This window comes from Pongo abelii, chromosome 3, assembly GCF_028885655.2.
Source record: "Pongo abelii isolate AG06213 chromosome 3, NHGRI_mPonAbe1-v2.0_pri, whole genome shotgun sequence".
In the NCBI taxonomy this organism is placed as follows: Eukaryota; Metazoa; Chordata; class Mammalia; order Primates; family Hominidae; genus Pongo; species Pongo abelii.
Window position 1 is genome coordinate 190,263,780 of NC_071988.2, and position 24,016 is coordinate 190,287,795.

The 24,016-nt window shown below is 38.3% G+C and overlaps 1 protein-coding gene across 1 annotated transcript in view; it reads left to right on the top strand.

Moving 5' to 3' along the window:
- ANXA10 (annexin A10) overlaps positions 1–24,016 on the top strand; it is a 100,029-nt gene that overhangs the window by 40,842 nt on the left and 35,171 nt on the right. The window contains exons 2-3 of the mRNA XM_002815276.3: positions 2,338–2,419; positions 13,800–13,894. Of these exons, the coding sequence (XP_002815322.2) occupies positions 2,338–2,419; positions 13,800–13,894 (177 nt within the window). The remainder of the gene's footprint in view (positions 1–2,337; positions 2,420–13,799; positions 13,895–24,016) is intronic.

A 24,016-nucleotide genomic window follows, 5' to 3' on the forward strand; every position in this document is an offset into this window, starting at 1 on the left:
CTATTTGCAGAGGCGGGGAGATAGTTTCTAGAACTAAATTTTAAACATACAATTACTCATGCTCTTCTGTATAGTAAGTTTATGTGGCTGTTTATTCTGTCTTCTAAAAGGAGAGTATTCTTTATTCGTTTTCCAAAACCTAAATTCTTATGTAACTAGAAGCAAAGATTATATTTTGATTACCTTGTGGTAAGAATTTAAATAGAAATGACAGGTATTACAATTTATTTTGGCTTAGACAAGTTATACTATTTCTAAATCTGGCCACTTCCAAAGAAATGAAAAAAATCTTAATACATACAGATATACATTATTTCTCACTGTCACATTGAAAAATGTACATTTTTTCAAAATTTCCAATTTACTCTAAGGCCAGAATAAAAAAATAGTCATGCATATAAAAAGGGCATTGTTCAAAAAGTATAAATTCTGGAAAACTCCTAAAACAGTCTCTGACTGTTCAAGGTAACTTTTCAGGGTAAACTGCCATTATTAGGTTAAGTTAAAATGTGTCTCAAAAAAATTAGTAGGTTAAGTTACATTTAGTTAACCAAGAAATCTGTATTTATTGAAAACATGCTGTTTGCCTCAGTTCAAGTTTACATTATAGCTCAACTGGCATTCTAAATTACCCACTCTTGCAACTTGTATTGCTTCTTTTTGTTTCATTCTTTACATTGTTATAAAGTGTTACCACTGGAACTCAAATCAAATTGTATCACTCTCTTACTTAGTAACCTTGTGGCTACCACCTCCAACTCTTTTTTTTTAACTCATATACAATCAGCTGTGGAAACACTGCAGTCCCACTTCCCAGATCGCTTATTCATTCATAGATGTGGTTGGGGGAAATTTACACCCTCTTATCTAGGACCAGCTCTTTCCCCCACACCTTCTTCTCCAAGGTAATTCTTATGAGTCTGTCTGATATATTTATTTCTGTTTTGTTTTCCTGATGCAAAACATTAAATATGATAAGTATAATGATTGAAAGAATCTGCATAACTCACAGAATAAGAATTCCACTAATTTAGTTGTACCTCTAAGAATAAAAATATAGACATATCACCATCATCATGTTTTTTGGTCTACTTCAGATAGACAACTTCATATTTATTAGTATCAGTGAGGTAGAATCCAAACTGAATTCAATTCTTAGTTTTCAGTTCTTAGTCCTTCAAATTCCTTTTACAAGTATTTTGATATCAGTATATGCATATTCATTTAGCTAGAAATTATGGTCTAGTCCCGTTCTCATTAATTAATTAACTTAATTAATAGGAATGTCTGAGTTCATGTCAGGGCCCAGAAGACTCATCTGCTGTGGGAAGGCATGAATTCCCCAATGTGTCTGGGCATACTGACAACAAACAGGGAGAGGTGCCCTTCTTAATAAAGTTTGATTGACAGCTCTATTGTGCTGAGTGTGATTATACGTTGCCTAGTCCTGACGGGTTCAGTCTAAAATAATGCACCATGTGGATCACAAGCCTGCTTTAAATGTTCTACCATTCTATAATTGTCAAGAGAGAGAATTTAGATAGAATGTCAGTCAGGTTTTTATGTTTACCTCTGCAGCCATGAGCTTTGGTTAGATAATTCTGCCTTATCTATATCACCTGGATATTTATGAAGCTCATAATGCAAATTCAATTATTTTTATGTTTTTCTAATATGATTTTAGGGTCCCTTATATAGAAAAAAGCTGTAGTAGCAGGTACCATTTCTAATTCATATGAATGAAATGAATCCCACCAATATGGTACCCTTTTTCAGTTTCTATAAAATAATCTCCATTCCTTAAAAAAAAAACTTACTGTTTGTCAAGAAGGTATATATTATTAATTTGATTCTTCCATTTTTTTACTGTTGGTTTTGGTATCACAGTCCCTTATTTGAATAATAGATGCAAACAAGTAGAGACCAACAGATAAAATGAACTCAACCAAATTTTCTCTCTGCAACTGACACACAAGTAAGGCATTTGTTTAACAGCCCTTGTGTGTATGTTTTGTAGTAATTTAAATTTACACAATATACTTTCATTTTCATTTGTCTGGAAAACAATGCTGAAACTTTTTTTTTTTTTTTTTTTTTTGCCTCCTGAGTAGCTGGGATTACAGGCGCCACAAGGCCCAGTTAATTTTTTGTATTTTTAGTAAAGACGGGGTTTTATCATGTTGGCCAGGTTGGTCTTGAACTCCTGACGTCAGGTGATCCACCCGCCTCTGCCTCCCAAAGTGCAGGGATTACAGGCGTGAGCCACTGTGCCTGGCCACAATGTTGAAACAATAACGTAAATTATTACAATCACTTTCTCACTGATTTTCCCACCAGGTGCAAGGAACCATCTTCCCAGCTCCCAATTTCAATCCCATAATGGATGCCCAAATGCTAGGAGGAGCACTCCAAGGATTTGGTAAGTCTGATTATTTCTACCATCTTTTATTGTGATTATTTTTTGCTTTACCATGTTTTAAGACTATACTGTGGGTATAAAATAGTTGATGTCTTACAAAACACAGATACAGATTAGACAAAAAAAAAAAACTGAGCAAAGAAGTAGAATGAGAAGAAAAATAATATAAAAAGACAATAATGAACAAATTTGCCTTTAGAAATTGCTAGTCTAATCTTAAAATGTTTGCCTTAAATCCATTAAGTGCCTCATCACTAACTACTACATGAAATCTTTACTAAAACACCTTAATCCAGGATACAGCATTCTTTTTAACCTTTGCTTCTGTTTTCTAGCTTGTTTCATTTGCTATTTGCTATTTCCACTTCCAATCAAATCAAACTTTTTGCTCTTCCCTCAAATGACTCTGCTTTTCACATCTCTGTAAATTGGCCCAATCACTTCTCTGCCTGGAATGCTATTTTCTTCTCTTGTCTACTTTTCACCTAAATTCTCTTTCTTCAAGAATCTGTTCAGATGAGCCTTCCTCTTTGAATCCTTCTTTGGGCACTGCAAGCTCAATCAGCTATGCCAACCCCCCAGGCGCCTTACTTCCTACCTCTCACTCCCCTAATCTCATTTGTACTGTGCTTGTGTTTGTCTCACCTGCTGACTGGACTGTGAACTCCCAGAGCTTGGAGTTTGACATAGAGGTGATTAGTAATGGATGAGACTAGAGTTTAGAAAAAGCATATATAGAGAGAAGAAGGGAGGAAAATTTGGGGATTCTTTTACAAGAAAAAATATATATATATATAATTTTTAAGATATCATATGGTGGTATTAAACTTTCATATAGTTTCCTACAATAAAACCTGTTTTAAGAAGACTCTTGATGAGCGCAAAGATAGACAACATAAAAGAAATCTTTGCATAAGGCATGCAAAACCTTTCATAAGAAAGCAAGCTCTTAACTTTAAAGACAAGGTCGCCTTTACAGGAACTTGACTGTGTGTGTGTATGCATGAATGCACATCTGTGTGTTTTATTCACTAGCAGTATCCCATAGGAAAACAATAGAGGACTTGAAATATGCTCGCTAAAACTGACTTTAGGAGTTTGCAATGCTTTCATGCCTTTTAAAATATCAGTCATCACTAGAACAATAAAAAGACAAGTTAACACAAAGTTACGAATTAACTTTTTATTGAGGAGTGCAATTTTTGCTTTAAAACTATGGGTCACAGCAATCTGTTCACCAAAAAGTTTTTCTTTGCTCCAGTTTCAATGTTCCTGTCGTTGCAATTTTAGGGTCAGAATAAGATTCATTTTGACCATCATAATTTGTTGCTTGTCAGTGTATTAGGCTGAAGTACGTTAGGAGGTTTTGGGCTTTGATTGCACGGTGTCCACTGTAGCATGCCAGAGCATGAACACAGCTCAAATTGCCTTAAAGGTCTATCCATCCCCATGACTCTGGCGAAGTGTTATTGAAAAAGACAATTACGAATGCTTTTCTTAGCTACTGTGTTTTATTTAGAAAAATCTGAAAGCAAAAACGTATTCTGAAACAAATGAAAATGAGTAGCTTTGATAGAAATTGCTTTAAGTTGTATAAAAATTTACTCATCATCTATCAAAAGAAACACTTATTAGTTAACATTCCCTAATAGTGCAGTCTGCTTTCCAATTTCTCACCACTTGAAGATGCTTTCCTGCCCATACATTCTTATAACCAGTTTTATTTTGTATCTATTAACATGTGTAATTGCTAGGTCAGCCCTCTGAGATCCTGGACAACTGAAATCATTTTTAACCTACATTCTTAAATCTTGACAAAGGAGCACACAAGTCAAAATTAATCTTTTTTGAAACACTCAGTCTATTCAGAGTGGAGATTCTCAGCTTGTTCCTGATCTTTCTGATCATTAAGTGTGATGCAAGCTATAGGATTTTTGAAAATGTTCATTATGAAGTTAAGAAGTTCCCCTCTATTCTTAGTTTGCTAACAGTTTTTATCTTGAATAGGTATGGGATTTTGTAAAGTGATTTTTCTTCATCTGTTGATATAATCACGTGATTTTTCTCCTTTTTCCTGTTGATGCAATGGATGACATTAACTGATTTTTAAATGGTGAAACTTCCTTGCATATCTGGAATAAATCCCACTTAATCATGAAATATAATGCTTTGTATGCATTATTATATTTGACTTTCAAACTTTTTGAGGATTTTTGCATCTATCTATGCTCATGAGAAATGTTGGTCAGTAATTTTCTTTTCTTGTTGTGCCTTTCTCTGGTTTTGGTATTAGGGTAAGGCTGACCTAGTAGAATGAGTTATGAAGCATTCTCTATGCTTCTAATTTCTGAAGGAGATTGTAGAAAATTGATATTTCTTTCTTAAAAGTTTGGTAGAATTCATAAATGAAGCCACATGGACCTACTGCTTTCTATTTTGTGGGTTATTAATTACCACCGACTTAAGTTTTTGATATATATGGGCCCATTCAGATTGTCTATGAGTTTGGGTAGGTTGTGTCTTTGAAGAAATTGATCCATTTCATCTAGACTATCAAATTTGTGGTCTTAGAGTTATTAATAATATTTTATTATGATTTTAATGTCCATTGAGATTGGTAGTAATGGCTCCTGTTTTGTTTCTGATATTTGTAAGTTTTATCTCTCTCTCTCTCTCTCTGTGTCTGTCTCTCTCTCCCTCTCTTGCTTTCTCTCTCTTTCCTTATCCTAGCTAAAGACCTATAAATTTTATTGATGTTTCCCCCAAAAAAACCTAGCTTTTGGTGCCATGGATGTTTTCTCTTGATTTTCCAATTTCAAATTCATTGATTATTGCTCTAATCTTTCTTTTCTTCTATTTATGTTAGGTTTAATTTTCTCTTCTTTTTCCAGTTTCCTAAGATGCAAGCTTAGATTCTTGCTTTCAGATTTCTTTTTGTTTCTCTATATGCAATGCTATACATTTTTCTCTAAGCATTGCTTTTGCTGCATCTCATAAATTTTGAGTAGTATTTTTACTTTCAATTTGTTTGAAATTTTTAAAAATTCTCTTGTCACTTCTTCTTAGTCTCATGTGTATTTAGAAGTGTGCTGTTTAACCTGTGTATATTTGGTGATTTTTCCAGCCATCTTTCTGTTACTGATTTCTAGTTTAATTTCATTGTGGCCTCAGAGCATATTTTGTATGTTTTTTATTATTTTAAATTGTTAAGATGTGTTTTGTGGTCCAGACTGTGGTCTATTTTGGTTAATGCTCCATGTAACTTGAGAAGAATGTGTATTCTGCTTTTGTGGCAATAAGCATTCTATAGATGTTAATTAAATCCCATTGATTGATGGTACTGTTCATTTCAATGATACCCTCACTGGTTTTCTGTCTGCTGGATTTTTAAATTACTTATAGAGTAATTGAAAAATTACTTATAGAGTAATTGAAAAATTACTTATAGAGTAATTGAAAAATTACTTATAGAGTAATTGAAAAATTACTCTAGAGGTGTTAAATTGCCCAGTTATAATAGTGGATTCTTCTATTTCTCTTTGCAATTCTATTATTTTTTCCTCATCTCTTTTGGCACTCTGTTGTTTGGCACATACATATTAAGGTTTGTTATATCTTCTTGGAGAACTGACCCCTTTAACATTTTGTAATAACCCTTTTATTCCTGATAGTTTTCTTTGCTTTGAAGTATTCTTTGTCTAAAATTAACATAGCTACTCCAACTTTCTTTTGATTGCATTTGCATGGTATATAATTCTTCATTCTTTACTTTTAATCTCTCTGTGTCTTTAATGTTGATTTCTTGTAGACCACTTAATGCTATTAAGAAATAATTTTACTCACCTCAGTTAAAATGAGTTTTATCCAAAAGACAGGCAATAACAAATGTTGGCAAGAATGTGGAGAAAAGAGTACCCTTGTACATTGTTTCTGGGAATGTACATTAGTACCATCACTATGTGGAACAGTTTAAAGGTTCCTCAAAAAAATTAAAAAGTGAGTTATACCATGTGATTCAGAAAATCCACTGATGGGTATATACCTAAAAGAAAGGAAATCAATATATCAAAGACATATCTGCATTCCTGTGTTTGTTCCAGCACTATTTACAATAGCTAAGATTTGGAAGCAACCTGTGCATCAACAGATGACTGGATAAGGAAAATATAATACAAATACTCAACAGAGTACAATTCAACCATAAAAAAGAATGAGATCCTGTCATTTGCCACAACATGGATGAAAGTGGAGATCATATGTTAAATGAAATAAGCCAGGCACAGAAAGACAAACATTGCATATTCTCACTTATTTATGAGATCTAAAAATCAAAACAATTTAACACATGGACATAAAAAAGTAGAAGGATGATTACCAGAGGTTGTGAAGGGTAGTGGAGGGCTGCTGGGGACTCGAGGATGGTTCATGGGTACAAAAAATAGTTGGAAAGAATGAATAAAACATACTATTTGATAGCACAACAGGGTGACTATAGTCAATAACAACTGTGTATTTTAAAATATCTAAAACTGTGTAATTGGGTTGTTTGCAACTCAATGGATAAATGCTTAAGGGGGTGGATAACCCATTCTTCATGATGTGCTTATTTCATATTGCATGCCTATATCAAAACATCTTGTGTACCCCATAAATATATATACCTATTATGTAACCACAAAAATTAAAAATAAAAAATTAAGGAATAATTTTAAATTTTAGTAATAATTATTTTCTTGCCTAGGAGGCCACTTTTACCTATTTGACCATACAGTCAATTCTCATTATTCACAAATGCTATATTTACAAATTTATCTACTCACTAAAATTGTTTTATAACCCCCAAATCAATATTCACAGATATTTCGTGGTCATTTGCAGACATGTGCAGAGAGGTGAAAAATTTTAGTCAGTAGAATGCATATTGCTGGTTGAAATCAAACAAGGTGACCTCTGCCATCTTCTTTTAGCTTTCATGCTGTAAATAAGTCCTTTATGCAATCTATGTAGTGACACAATTTTGCATTTTTATGCTTTGCTTGGTGATTGTGCTGTTTAAAATGGCCCCAAGCGTAGTGCTGAAGTACTGCCTAGTGTGTTCCTATGCACAAAAAGAAGTATTCAAGAAAAAAATACGTGTGTTACATAAACTAAATTCAAGAATTAGCTATAGTACTGTTGGCCATGAGTTTAATGTTAATGAATTAATAAAATAATACATCCATAAAAAAGAATAGAAAATGTATTGATCTATGCACGATGCTGTTTGGAAAATGCTGCAGTAACATCTATTCTATGTTATGAAGTATGGAAAAGATGAAAAAATGGCTGAATTTGTGGGTTCATGAGACGATAACTGATAACAAAATTAATAATTTTAAAAAATAATCAAAGCGGTCAGCTTTCTTTTGAAAGCAGTGTTGGGTGGCAGGTTAGAAAAATTCTGTAGATCAGGACGCTATAGAAGAGCTTTAAAAATATCTCTTAAATGTTTATACAGGAGAAGGTTATGTGGAAGCATAGTTTTCAGTGCTAACAAGACTGGCTTGTTTCATAAGGACATTGGCAAACAAACATAATGCAAATGACATTTCAGTTGACAAAAAATATTGTAACCACAGGGTTACAGAAACCTAACCCTGCATTTTCCCTAGGAACAATAGTTCAGTATTTACTAATTCAGTGTTCATGGCAAATTTGTAGAATATAAATACCACATACAACAAGAGTCACTTGTACAAAAGAAAATTTGATAAAATTGTGATGGTTCATTATGCCCAAATTTTCCATTAAAATCAGAAAAAGATAAATTATTTAGAAATCCCTGACCTAAAGCAGTAGGAGAAGAAAGAGAAAAACACATAATGATTACAAAGAAGAAATTAAAGTGTGATTATATGAAGAAGTTATATATCTAGAAATTCAAGTTTAATAAAAAGTTACTTAATATTATAAGAGAGTTCAATAACTTTTCAGGATACAAAGTAAACACAAAAATCAATATCACTTCTTCAATTAAGCAATTATGTGTTAGGAAATAAAACAAAAATAACATAACTGGGAATATCAATAGAAGTGCAAATATAAATAACTTTAGCAAAATAAACCTTCTTGTCATTAGCAAAAAGCTCCACAAATCTTTACTAAGTCTTTTAGAGAAGAAAAAACCTTAAATAGTAGGTTGGCAGAAATATCATGTAAGTGACAGAAAGACAACACTTACAAAATTGATTCCTAAATTTACAGTTATTTTAATTTAAAAATTGTAATACAATTATTGAGATTCATATAAAATATCTCTGGAAGAATAAATAAACAAGAATTGCTATGAAAACTTAATAGAGCAATTCAGAGCACTAGATTGTGGATAATCTCAACAGAACAAGAACAAAAAGCAAGACTATAATAATTTCATAAATGTGATAATAGTAAGAATAAGACAAAGAAAGTAATTTTAAAATCTTCTATTTATTATTAAATATATGTTCACTTTAGAATGTCCATCATGCCATTAACAGATTCCTCTACAGCTATTTTTTTTTCTTTTTTTTTTGCCTTTTAGTTCAGGGTCTTAACCAAACTTCAGCCAGACATCACCTTTCTCTATGCCTTTTCAGTGGAGTCTGCCTTTTCTCTCAGTAGCCATTAATTTCTATCTTTGAAGCCAATTCTAGGCCTTCCTCCCTCCCTGTTACAGTTTTCAGACCATTTGTCTGTGCATAAAATACCCTGATGCTCCCCCTGCTTTTCAGTGGTACAGTCATCTATGTTAATTCCAAACACTTGTTCTCATTCGCTGGATATTTCAGCAGCTTATTCATAGCCTTCCTGTGATCCTAAGCCCATCCAGGATGGACTTAATTTCAAAAAAGATGATTTGCTTAACATTCTAGCTTTTCAATTCATTTTTCTCCTCATCTCCATTATATATCTCCCCTTGTCGTAGAAAAATTATACCAGATGGAATTAAACGGCAAGGAAGATTCTGCAGTAGGAATCAAGACCATTGCAAGAAGGGAGAGAGAGTGAACTCAAATCCTATGAAACAAAGGCAAGAGAGTTTTTAAGCAGTATGGTGAGATAGTAGGAAAGAACTGAAGGATGTTGGGCAGGGAGGGCATTGGTCAATGTGATTAGGCTATCTGTGATTGCTAAGTGGCACTTAACAAAGTCAGGTTCCTGTCCTAACACAGACACTGGGAAAAGGAAATACAGTTTCTATCTTCCCAATGATTACATTTCAAAAGGATGACTCCATATCTCTGAGAAAGACAATTTTGGGTTGTCAAACTGCAAAAGGCTGGGAGGAGACTTACATCTCTAAGAGGCAGAGAAAGAATTTAAAATAGCATGTTTTATAAAATGAATGCTCTAATAAAAGGGAGGTTAGGAGTCTGTAGTTGGGAAGAAACTTATCTAAATTTTAGTCAAGCTAAGGGAAAGGTTAATGTCATATTGCTGACTCTACTATGACTACAAAGTTCATCTAAACTAGTTGTGCACTAAACTGATCTATTAGCTTGGTGTGTTGGTACATGAGGAAGTGAAGGATACACAGACCAGAAACAGTCTATACTAGTGAGGAGACAGACAGGGTAGCAGGTGTTCCATGAAAAGCATGACGGGTTCACACTATCCCTCAGAAGCACACAGGTGCCTTGTACTTTCACGATTTCCTTCTCTATTACTCCTCCCTCCTTAATATGTGTTCATTATAAGCCATATCTCTATTCAACAAGAAAGACTAATATTAGTCAGTTCTCACACTACTATAAAGAACTACCTGCGACTACATAATTTATAAAGAAAAGACATTTAATTGGCTCATGGCTTTGCAGGCTGTACAGGAAGCATGGCTGGGGAGACCTCAGGAAACTTACAATCATGGCAGAAGGCAAAGGGGAAGCAGGCACATCCTACATGGCCTTCCTACAAGGAGGAAGAGAGGAAAAGGAGTTGTGACACACTTTTAAACAACCAGATCTCATGAGAACTCACTCACTATCAGAAGACCAGCAAGGGGGAAATCTGCCCCCATGATCCAGTCACCTCCCACCAGGTCCCTCCTCCACCACTGGGGATTAAAATTCTACATGAGCTTTGCAAAGAGACACAAATCCAAACCATATGATTCTGCCCCTGTCCCCCCACAAATCTCATGTTCTCACATTGCAAAATATAATTACTCATTTTCAACAGTCTCCTAAGCCTTAACTCATTTCAGCATTAACTCAAGAGTCCACAGTCCAAAGTCTCATGTGAGACAAGGCAAGTCCTTTCTGCCTATGAGCCTGTAAAATCAAAAACAAGTTAGTTACTTCCAATATACAATTGGGGTACAGGTATTGGCTAAATACTCTCTTTCCAAAGGGGAAAAATCAGCAAAACAAAGGGCCTAGAGGCCCTGTGCAAGCCTGAAACTTAGCAGGGCAGTCATTGAATCTTAAAGTTCCCAAATAATATCCTTCAACTCCATGTCTCATATCCAGGCCACACTGATGCAAGAGGTGGGCTCCCAAGGCCTCAGGAAGCTCCACCCCTGTGGCTCTGCAGAGCTCAGCCCCCACGGCTACTCTCAAGGGCTGGTGTTGAGTCCCTGTGCTTTTCCAGGTGCTTGGTGCAAGATGTCAGTGCATCTACCATTCTAGGATCTGAAGGATGGTGGCCCCCTTCTCAAAGCTCCACTAGGCAGTGCCCCAGTGTGGGGGCTCCAACCCCACATTTTCCCTCCACACTGCCTTAGTAGAGGTTCCCCATGAAGGCTCTGCTTCTGCAGCAGACTTCTGCTTGGACATCCATGTGTTTCCATACATCCTTTAAAATCTAGGCAAAGGCTCCAAAACCTCAACTCTTGCTGTGCATGCACTCACAGACTTAACACCATGTGGAAGCCTTGGCAATTTTCAGCTTGTACCCTCTGGAGCAGCAGCCTGGGATATATCTGGGGTCCTTTTAGCCAAGGCTGGAGCTGGAGCAGCTGCGATGCAGAGAGCAGTGTCCCAAAGTTGTGCAGGGTAGCCAGGCAGGGACCTAAATCCAAATATCAGATGTTGCTCCCATTTAAACACTAATCAGCTTAAAGGTCAAGGAGCCATTTTTTAGTGGAGTAAGAGCTGATTGAAGAGACACTATATTTTCTTCACTCCTCTGTGCTTTTGATTGGATTTTTATTTTCCTTTCAAAATTTTTTTACAGATTTAAGGGGTATGAGTGCAGATTTGTTGCATGCATATATTGCACACTGGTGGAGTCTGTGCTTTTAGTGTACCCATCACCTGAATAGTGAACATCATACCCAATAGGTAATTTTTTAACCCTTGCCCCTCTTCCACCCTCTCACTGTTTGGAGTCTCTAATATCTATTATCCTACTCAATATGTCCATGTGTACCCTTTGTTTAGCTCCCACCCATCAGTGAGAACATATGGTACTTGACAGTTTCTGAGTTATTTCACTTAGGATAATGGCCTCTGATTCCATCTATGTTGCTGCAAAAGACAAGATTTCATTCTTTTTTATAGCTGAGTAGTATTCCATGGTTCCACGGTGTGTATATGCCACATTTTATTTATCTAATCATCTGTTGATAGACACTTAGGTTGATTACATATCTTGGCTATTGTAAATGGTAATGCAATAAACATATAGATGAAAATATCTTTTTTATATAATGATTACTTTCCCTTTGAGTATGTACACACAGTAGTGAAATTTCTGAGTCAAATGGTAGTTCTATTTTTAGTTCTTTGAGAAATCTTCATACTGTTTCCCACAAAGATCATACTAATTTACATTTCCACCAACAGTCTTTAAGCATTCCTTTTTTTGCACATCCTCTCCAACATCTGTTGTTTTAACTTTTTTTTTTTTTTTTCTTGAGATGGAGTCTTACTCTGTTGCCCAGGCTGGAGTGCAGTGGCATGCTCTCGGCACACTGCAACCTCCACCTCCCAGGTTCAAGCAATTCTCCTGCCTCAGCCTACTGAGTAGCTGGGACTACAGGCGCCCGCCAGCACACCCAGCTAATTTTTTGTACTTTTAGTAGAGATGGGGTTTCACCATGTTAGCCAGGATGGTCTCGATCTCCTGACCTCATGATCCACCCACCTCGACCCCTCAAAGTGCTGGGATTACAGGCATGAGCCATCGTGTCTGGCCATTAACTTTTTAATAATAGGCATTCTGACTGACGTAAGATGGTATCTCATTGTGGTTTTAACTTGCATTTATCTGCTGATTCATGATGTTAAGCATTTTTCATATGTTTGGTGGCTGCTTGTATGTCTTCTTTTGGAAAAAAAAAAGTCTGTTCATATCCTTTGCCCACTTTTTAATGGAGTTATTTGTTTTCTCCTGTTCTTATTGCAGTACCATGCTGTTTTGATTACTATAGCCTTGTAATATAGTGTGAAATCAGGTAATGTGATGACTTTGGCTTTGTTCTCTTTGTGTAAGATTGCATTGGCTATTCAGGCCCTTTTTTGGCTCCATATGAACTTTAGGATTGTTTGTCGTAATTCTAGGAAAAATGACACTGATAAGCTGATAGTGATTGCATTGAACCTGTAAATTGCTTTGGATAGTATGATAATTTTACTGATATTTATTCTTCCAATTCATGAGCATGAAATAATTTTCCATTTGTTTGTGCTATCTGTGATTTCTTTCAAGTGTTTTGTAGTTACCCTTATAGAGATCTTTCACTTCCTTGGTTAAATGTATTCCTAGATATTTTATTTATTTTTTGTAACTATTATAAATGGAATTGAGTTCTTGATTTGGTTCTCAGCTTGATTGTTGTTGGTGTATAGAAATGATGCTGATTTTCATATGTTGATTCTGTATCCTGAAACTTTACTGAAGTCATTTATCAAATCTAGGAGTCTTTTAGAGGAGTCTTTATGGTTTTCTATAAGATGGTAAGATCATATCATCAGCAAACTGAGATAGTTTGGCTTCCTCTTTTCCAATTTCGGTGCTTTTTATTTTTTTCTCTTCCCTGATTGCTCTAGCTAGGGCTCCTAGTACTATGTTGAATAGGAGTGGGGAAAGGAAATATCTTTGTCTTGTTTCTGTTCTCAGGGGGAAAGTTTTCCCTGTTCAGCATGATGTTGGTTGTGAGTTTGTCATATATGGCTTTTATTATTTTGAGGAATGTTCCTTCAATGCCTAGTTTATAGTAATGGCACTAAATTAGGAGATAGGAAGGATCCAGGCTTCATCAAGCATCATTACATGATTTCCAATTTTAGTTAAAATTGTTCCCTGCTGTAAAATACCATCGGGGGTAATGCTTACACACTGGTTATGATCGTTAGATAATGGATTCTTCCCAACTACTAAGTAGCGACTTTACTAATCTTCAAATATTATTCTTTTCCAGACTGTGACAAAGACATGCTGATCAACATTCTGACTCAGCGCTGCAATGCACAAAGGCTGATGATTGCAGAGGCATACCAGAGCATGTATGGCCGGGTAAGGCCACTTTATCTTGACCTATTTCTAGGGCAATCTCTTGAGAACTAACCACACTCACGGATAATAGGTATTATTTTTTTTTCAATCTCACAGATTGCAAATATCTCAGACATCATTATATGTCAGAAACAGTTCATATTCCTCTAACATGTTTCAAGGAATAAAATCTATATTATGAAACAAATATACATGTGAGATATGTTCACACTCACAGTGACCAGTGACAAGTTCTTTCCCCAAAATCATTCAGTGTCCCCAGATGAAAAGTTTTAATAAACTTACATTGCCAGTGGGTCCAATTAGGCTTAAAGCGTTGTGCTGGAAACACCCCTGTGGAGAGCTTTAGGGAAGGCACATAAAAAACTAATGATCACCAGGTCAAAATATAACAGCTTTTCCTACAGTTCCTTGCAAGTCCTCACCTAACTCGCAAGCAAAGTGAATTCTCTACTAGCTTTTCCTTTCACCAGCATGCAGCTATATAGACCATTAAAAAAGAATGGCAGTTTAAAAATAGTTTAAGGCAATAAAACTATCCATAGTGTTTTAAAGTAATCACACTCTAATTTCAAAGCAAGTACCATTAAAGATTCCTTGCTTTTGCTATGCATTTAAACCACAAATTCAGAACAAAAACTCTTCAGGCCAAAAGTGCCTGAAACAACAATTACTTCATCAGCTGAGCTTTATCCATGAAACATTATCATAAAACTTTCTCTGTATAGTTAATCCATGTAAATTTACTCCACCTCTAAACCCCAGTCTTTGAACAACTATAGTAGATGAAATAAAAGATATCCCTCAGCTTTAGATTGAATTAATAATCCAAAAGCTACTATCAGTAGTGACCTTAGTTAAATTAAGCCAAAGTAGAAGACCAGTGATATCTTCTTTTCCACATAAACTGTTACCTCAGCCTATGTTCCACCTACACCAGTACTAGTTTTCTTTTGAAAGAGAATATAAAAACTATAAAAGTTGTATCATTGGTAATCTAACATTGTTTTAATATGCATAGTGCTATAAGAAATGTCTTTTTTTTTTTTTTGAGATGGAGTTTCGCTCCTGTTGCTCAAGCTGGAGTGCAATGGCATGATCTCAGCTCACTGCAACCTCCGCCTCCTGGGTTCAAGCGATGCCCCCGCGTCAGCCTCCTGAGTAGCTGGGATTACAGGCATGCGTCACCACGCCCAGCTAATTTTTTGTATTTTTAGTAGAAACGGGGTTTCACCATGTTAGCCATGCTGGTATTGACCTCCTGACCTCAGGTGATCTGCCCACCTCGGCCTCGCAAAGTGTTGGGATTACAGGCGTGAGCCACTGTGCCCAGACAAGAAATGTCATTTTTAAGTAACTTTTTTTTAACCCAAAGGTTTACATGCATTTTTGCTTTTTACAAATCAGGTTAAATTTAGCCTGAAAACATTACTTTATCAAGCTCTACAAAACTATGCTAAAGCAGATTTAAACAATTTTAAAATGAAGTACTTACACGCAAGGAATTTAAAATCTACTAAACAATTTATACTCCAGTGAAGAACTTTTCACTGTGCATATAAAGTCTCAGAGTTTGTTAAACCCTCAGTTTTGCTAAATAATTCATACCTCCTGGAAAACCTTGGCTGATACACTAAATTGCACTGCCTGGAAAACTGGAAGTCATGTTTGCCTCTTTCCTCTGAAATACCCTTGTCATTTACAATCAATTAGTGAGTTCTGTAAATTATTTCTCTTCACACATTTCTCTCTTTAAACTCACTTACACAGTCTTGATTTAGATCTTCATCATTTTGTGCCCAGACTAATGCTGAAACTCCTAAATGGTCCTGTCTACCCTAGTCCCTTCCCACTCCAGTCTGTCCCCAAACTGTAGCCAGAATGACTCAAAATCTAAATTTTCACACATCACTTTGCCACTTTAATCCTTGAGTGTTTATCTTGTTTCTCCCTACAAACATCCGTGTTTCCATGCGCTACTAAAAAGTATGGGGAATCCTCGGTCCTTGATCATCTTGGGAGTAAGATAATGGCCATGTGACAATTCAAAGACAGCAGAAATCTTTACTTGAAGGGAAAGAGGGAGCAGAGAGTTTATTTACAGGGACAGGACATTCTGAAAGATGAGGCAGAGCAGGCTGCTGAAAGAGAATGGGCCGGCAGAGTCCTGGGTTGGGTTTTCATAACGTTGGATTTTTCTTCACGTTTCCCGCTCTGTCTCAAGTCTCTGCCTTTTTTCATTATCTAGTTTTTCTGCTTCTGCCGTAAGCCCTTGCCTTTTCCCTGCCTAGTTTCCACCCGAGGTTTGTGGAGCCCTCCGCTACTATTAGTCGGTGCGCATGCGTGGGCCAGGGGTTAGCTACGAATTCTATCTAATGGCTGCATTGCTCATTACCGCCACCCCGGGAAGGTCGTACAGCAGTCAAATTGGTACTTGTGCCTATATATCTCTTAGGAATTTCCCCTCTGCCCTTTTCCTTTCTTTCTGCTCACAGTTGACTAATTGTCCACCCACTCATTAGAGATTCTATTAATATGTAAATGATGGGTGGTCCCTTGGGCCTAAGACTTCCCAAGCTTTTCCTTTCTCAAGGGCTCCCCTTGAGTAACCTGCTCATGTCTAGCCATCTGCCTACACATATTCCTACACATGGAATAAACCTAATGCCTTCCCAGGGCACACAAAGCCTTGCTTGCTTTGTTCTGCTCTCCATCTTCATCCCTCTCCCCTTCCCTAACACACTTTCCACCTGCAGCCAAATAGAACTGCTATACTTGTAGTTCTTCAAATTAACCATGCCTGCCCCTCACCTCCAGTCATGTTGTTTTATCTGTCTTCAATAACCTGATCTCAATACCACAGGCTGGACACCTATCATCCTTCCAGGTACTGGACACAAGACCTCACAGCCCCCCACCAGATCGAGTGGAACAGACTTGGGCTGCTAATACATCCTTTTTGTAGCTTCCTCACAGCAACTAATGACACATCTGTGAGCTTGTTTGTATCTGTTTCACTTTACCACAGTCTAAGGCTTTGAAAGCTGGGATGATTCTTGTTCATCCTAGAGCTTACCATAAATGTCTGTCTAGCATACCAAGATTGCTTAATTAATGTTTATTGAATGACATTGTAAAGGTGCATCTAACTACAACTCCTCCAATAAGACACTGGCAGGCTTTGACTGCTCCTGTATACCTTCCCAACTGGTCATGCTCACCCTCTACTCTGTGTTTCCTGCTTGGTTCCAAGAGGTCCTTGTGCATAATGCTACTTGGTTGTGCTGGTTCACTTTTACATCTTGCCAACAACACTGTAATCTCCTGGAAAAGCAGGGATTGTAATATTTGCTGCTATCCCTCCAGAGCCCAGCCCAGGTCTGGCATAGAAAAGGCACTTCATTTACAGAATCAGTGAATCTAAGGCATTATATTCTGCCTATTTACTTTTTTTCAAAGAAAAGGAAAAACATCCTTTCATTATCCACTCTGTAGTTAAAATGAATCTACACTAATTGCCTAGATTTCTTTTCTCTCATTCCTTGCCCTGGCTGCTACCAGGTTAATTTCTCTGACCATCAGTAAGGTCTTCTTGACATCCACCACCGCTCACATTTAGGACTACTTCTTCCACCTAGCCAAGGTGTATCTCCTGCTACTTTTTCCCTTTCTGTGGTAAGAATGTATACATTAGCCCCTATGTTAATCAATGATATTTTAAATTTTCATTAACAAAAATCATCAAGAGTTGACAGAATCATTTTCTTAGCTGCTGAGTGAAGTACAATTCTCAGCAGGCTCCATGAACACTTCTTACTTGACATTTTACATTGGTGCAGAGTGGCTGAATTTCATCAGCTTTGCCTTACCTATTGCAGAAACTAATCCCTAGACTCAACTGAAAATCCACTTGGAATTCTGCTGATTGACATATTTATCAAAGTAATTCATGAGGTCACTTCTGATCTTCCCCACCAAAGCAAGTGCTTGTTAAAAACTATGCAGTGACACCAAGGGAACAATGAAATGCCCTTGTGAATGGGGAGAAGAATAAACAGACAATGATTCTTGAAAAAGTTCAAATTCAGCATTGATGCAATTCATTTTCTCATTTTTTCATCTAAAACAGGGACTATCCAGTCTAAAATATGCTGGCTTCTGTCATTCATTTAACCTATATTGTTGGTTAAGAAATTTAGTGCCGGAGCTGACTTGCCCAAAAGTAAAACTTCAGCCTAGGTTATCTGACTATTAAATTGTCTCTTCCACAGCTTCTCAGTAATGCCCACTGTTCTCAATGGAGCAAACACTCAGGCTTACAAGGGCAGACATCTATACTGCTAATTCCCTCACATCTTTCAAGGTTTTGCTTACGTGTCAGCTACTCAAGAGGGCCCAATCTAAAGCTGTCACTCACCCCAAGCCCTATGCTAGAGCTCCAGATATCCCTCACCTGACCCACAGGAGGAAGTCCAGGGCAAGCCTATCACCTAACAGTCTTGGCCAGTGAGTTAAGGCAATCCTGAATGCCTTCTAAGGCCAAAATGGTGTAATTAAGTGTTCTCTCTCCAGGTGCCAAGATTGTTGTTCTTTTTTTTTCCCTCTTTTCTTCCTTTCAGACAAAGTCTTGCTCTGTCGCCCAGGCTGGAGTGCACTGGCGCGATCTCAGCTCACTGCAACCTCTGCCTCCCGGGTTCAAGCAATCTCCTGCATCAGCCTCCCAAGTAGCTGAGATTACAGGACCGTGCCACCACGCCCAGCTAATTTTTGTATTTTTAGTAGAGATAGGGATTTGCCATGTTGGCCAGGCTGATCTCGCACTCCTGACCTCAGGTGATCCAGCCGCCTTGGCCTCCCAAAGTGCTGGGATTACAGGCATGAGCCACTGCGCCCAGTTGTTGTTCTTACTCTACCACTAGAAAATTGACCTGTTCCATTCCGGTAGGTGTAACATCAGTTTTTTTCTATCATTTCCAACTTACACCCAGAACTTTAATATGGAATGGTCAGGTACAAGAGGGACAAAGCCATTTGTATACAATTTCCGGAAAGCTATTATGTCCCACACATAGTGTACCCAAAACAATGATCCTTATCCTTATGATCTGGGATGATGAGATTCCAGAGAGAATCCAAGTGACTGAATCAGAATTGAGTTTGAATTCCTATGTCCACTTTTGATTAGGCTGCTACCCAGAGAATAGACCAACCAGGACACCCTGAGGTTGGTATTGTAACCGCCCAGTGGTTTCTCCTTGCTCACTGACAAGACAGAGCTGGTTTATCAAGACAGGGGAATATAAATAGAGGGAGTTTAATTCACACAGAGCCAGCTGTACAGGAGACAGGAGTTCAATTATCACTCAAATCAGTCTCTCCAAAAACTTGGGGACTGGGGTTTTTAAGGATAATTTAGTGGGTAGGGGGTCAGAAAGTGTGGAGTGCTGATTGGCTGGTTCAGAAGTGAAATCATAGGGAGTCAAAGCTGTCCTCCTCCACTGAGTCAGTTGCTGGGTGGGGGCCGCAAGACCAGATGAGCCAGCTTATCAACCTGGGTGTTGCCAGCTAATCCACTGAGCACAGGGTCTGCAAAATATCTCAAGCACTAACCCTAGGTTTTATAATACTGACGTGGTATTGCTTCCCAGCCTTTTGGCTAAGATCAAGTGTATAACACTGATGTTTTCCTGAGGAACAATTTAGGGAGGTTCAGAATGTCACAGCCTCCAGCTGCAAGACTCCTAACCCATAATTTCTAATCTTGTAGCTAATTTGTTAGTCTTGCAAAGGCAGCCTAGGGAATTTGTTTTAGAAAAGGGCTGTTACCATCTTTGTTTCAAAGTTAAACTATAACCTAAGTTCTCCCAAAGTTAGTTCAGCCTATGACCAGGAATGAACAAATACATCTTGGAGGTTAGAAGCAAGATGGAGTCAGTTAGGCCAGCTCTCTTTCACTGGAATTGCCTTGGTTGTAAGTTTTGCAAAGTTTTGCTAACACCCTACCCACTAAATTATCCTTTCAGTGTTAAGAGAAAGAAGCATCATGCTTAGAAAAGGTCAGAGTGAAATCCCAAATTTTACAAATAGGTTTATATGACCCTCTTCCTCCATCACGGTCATTTTCCAAGAAATTGAAAGGAGGTTAATATTTTCCAGGAACCATTGAATTCAGGGACCAAGCTTCCCTACTAAGCTAAGTAGGACAGACGAAGGTCAAGAAGATAGAGTCAGAAGTCTTACTGAGCTGATCAATTTGCAGCAATACCAGAAGCCTAGGGATGGTGGAGATCATCAAATACCTTGACTCTTAGTCTATTGTTGAGTGACTTTTTTTTCTTTGAGACAGAGTCTTGCTCTGTCACCCAGGCTGGAGTGCAGTGGCGTGATCTTGGCTCACTGCAACCTCTACTTTCCAGGTTCAAGCAGCGCAGCCTCCTGAGTAGCTGGGATTACAGGTGCATGCCACCATGCCTGGCTAATTTTTGTATTTTTAGTAGGGACGGGGTTTCACCATGTTGGACAGGCTGGTCTTGAACTCCTGACCTCAGATGATCCACCCGCCTCGGCCTCCTAAAGTGCTGGGATTACAGGCATGAGCCACCATGCCCAGCCTTGAGTGGCATCTTTAATAAAACTGCATGATGGTCAGACTTCAAGTAGTCTAGAAAGCCAAAAACATGGCACAGATTATTTTCATGGGCCACAGTGATGTGACGGAAGTCAGCTGATTGACCTGAAACAGCAATATTGTAACTTGAAAAAGTGTTATCATTTGTGAGGACCTACAGAAGTCTATGAGGTGATCAAAGTCTGATGCAATCCATCTTCCAGAACTACAGGGGCAATATCCTATGAATTGTGATTTCCTTTGCCAGGAAAAACGCAAGTCAACCTTTGACAAAAGTGACAAGATTGGCAAGCGGTGGTAACCTTGGCATCAGAAACGTAGAATGCTTTACCACATGCCCAGTCTGTTGATGAATCCAGGTAGCAATTGTGTGATCTGAGCAATGCAGGCTGGATCAGCACCTGGATTCCAGTTGGCCTCATCAGAGAATCAGCCCTTAGTGTGGACAGCTGCAAGAAGGACACAAAAGTTATCAGCACCTGCAATTTTTCCCCACAGACTACAGAAGGAAACTCCTGTTTAATATGCAGTTCGTGTTTTTCCAAGAGTTAACCCAAAGAGAAGGCTAACAGCCCAAGAGCGAATAAAAAGATTGAGTTTATCAAAGGGAACACTGTTCAGAGCTATAATAGCCTTGATTTCTGCCCATGGGGCAATAATCATTCATTTTTTGTTCTGCACAGGTGTTTCTGAGTTGAGTAGCCACAGCAGCCCAGTGGACACTATCTGGTTTCAGCTTATCTGAATCGCCAGTGAACCAGGCCATGGCATTTAGGGCAACAGATTGAGGTCCCCATTGAATCAGCAGCTTGCTGATTTCCCCAAAAGTTTCCCCCAAAGGAATAGCTACCATTTTTTTCATGTAAATGCAAGACACTGCAGGGTCCAGGCCTACTGGATTCTTCGATGTACCACTTCTATTTGACAGGTGAGACTGGCTGGGTTCTTCCACCTTGCCATTCATTGAGTCCCAGTTGACCTACCCTAATAATGGGAATATCAGGCATCAGGGTCACAAGGCCTTCATGGGTCAGGCATTCAGTTTCTACAAGAGTCCAATAGCAGGCCAGTAGCTGCTTTTCAAAAGGGATAGACCCGGAATTGTATCGGGAAGGCAACAAGTTTGAAACATCAAGAGGCACCTTTGAGAGGCTGCTTTCCCTTGCCAGAGGCTCCAATCAGCAAACCATCTATCATAGAAACTTATGCCTGAAAGTGATCATTAGGCTTATGGGGCTTCATAGGTAGTAGCACTTCTTACATATGCTGTTTTCCTGTGGAAAGCATCCCCTCCAGTATTTAGGAGCATTCACAGAGGAAACAAATAAACATGAATACCAAGCACATTCAACAGTGGCAGTTATACTAGTCTAAAGGTCTCCAATCATAAGGTTTTTTGACTTTCCTTCTCCATTTCAAACCTTTCTCAAACCCATCCTTTGAATTTGGGTGTACATTCACCAATGGGTCCAGGTAGAATGGTGACATGGACACCTGCATCCAACAGATTCACATATCCTTGAGTCCTCCTGCTCCACAAAGGCAAATGTGCATGGCCCTAGTCCACAGTGGGAACAGGAAGATCTCTGTCCCACCCTCACTCACTTTTTTCCTGAAAGCAGTAGAAGTTGGGGTAGAGGGAAGGAAAAGTTCAGGGGATATGAGGGAGACAGAGGCTCTGCATCAGTCAGCATGACACATTGATTTCCTGTACAGTGGCTGTGCACACCTCAATCAAATAAATTTCCAATGGTTTTGGCCTACACAAAGTCCTCCATCAGGTGCAACTTCATCATTACTGACCCCATGTGTTTCAGCTTTGTGGGCCCTTGAGTCAGAGGTCAGAACCACAGTTATTTCTGTCACAGCCAAGGGGTCTGAGTCCTTTGACTGAATTGGGTTTGACCCATATGTGACAATTTTTTTTTTTTTTTTGAGACAGAGTCTTGCTGTGTTGCCTGGAGTGCAGTGGCACGATCTCAGCTCACTGCAACCTCCGTCTCTTAGGTTCAAGCAATTCTCTGCCTCAGCCTCCTGAGTGGCTGGGATTACAGGTGCCCACCACCACGCCTAGCTAATTTTTGTATTTTTAGTAGAGACAGCGTTTCACCATCTTGGCCAGGCTGGTCTTGAATTCCTGACCTTGTGATCCACCCACCTTAGCCTCCCAAAGTGCTGGGATTACAGTTGCCCACCACCACGCCCAGCTAATTTTTGTATTTTTAGTAGAGACAGGGTTTCACCATCTCGGCCAGGCTGGTCTTGAATTCCTGACCTTGTGATCCACCCGCCTTGGCCTCCCAAAGTGCTGGGATTACAGGCATGAGCCACCGTGCCTGGCCGTGACAATTTTTTTTTCTTTCTTTTTTTTTTTTTTTTGACACGGAGTCTCGCTCAGTCGCCCAGGCTGGAGTACAGTGGCGGGATCTCAGCTCACTGCAAGCTCCACCTCCCGGGTTCACGCCATTCTCCTGCCTCAGCCTCCCAAGTAGCTGGGACTACAGGCGCCTGCCACTACGCCCGGCTAATTTTTTTTGTATTTTTAGTAGAGACGGGGTTTCAGCATGTTAGCCAGGATGGTCTCGATCTCCTGACCTTGTGATCCGCCCGCCTCGGCCTCCCAAAGTGCTGGGATTACAGGCGTGAGCCACCGCGCCTGGCCAACAATTTTTTATAATGAGTCAGTCTTTGAAATGGACTCTTTCTTACTTGCTAACCTACGTTCACAATAACATCTCTTACCTCAAGTTTTTTCCTGTAATTGACATAAAAGCTGGGGAAATTTTCTAGGCGCATATTATTATTGACCAATATTTTTATTCCACCCTGTTTTATACTCCCCCAAATTAGTCATTATTATGCCATTGTGTAAGTTAGTGTTTCTTTAGTTTTATTTGTGATTCTTAATTTATTTGTACATTTTTCTTCTAATACCCAGTTCTATGTTTCTGATTTCAATGTGATTTTTTTCAAAAGGAGATTCATTAGCAGTTCCTTTTTTTCTGGAAATAACAAATAAATGTTAAATTATTTCAGTCTTTTCCTAAGAATATTTTTATTATTTCCTCATTGTTAGATATTAGTTTAGATAGCTATAGAATTCAGGGTGGAATTCTAGTTATTCTTCCCTACATCTTTGCAAATATAACTTCAGTTTTTTTTTGTTGTTGTTGTTGTTTTTCCTGGTCCTTATCGACACTTCTGAGAAAACTCTTCTGACATCGAGAGGTTATTATTTTGTTTGTTTTGGTCCTTTTTTCTGTAGATTCTCTGTTATTCTCTGGATGCTTTTAAGATAGTTTTCTTTGCTTTTGGTATTCTGTAGTTTCACTGTGATAGTCAACAGGCTTGTATATTTTTGTCTAAACAGCTGAGGATTCACGTATTCTGGAAGACTGGAAATAGTGTCTCTCCAGCATTGTCCACATTCTCTCCTACTGTAAATCCTTTTAGACCAAAGTCTGTCCTTCTCATTCACTTTCAAGTCTGTTAAC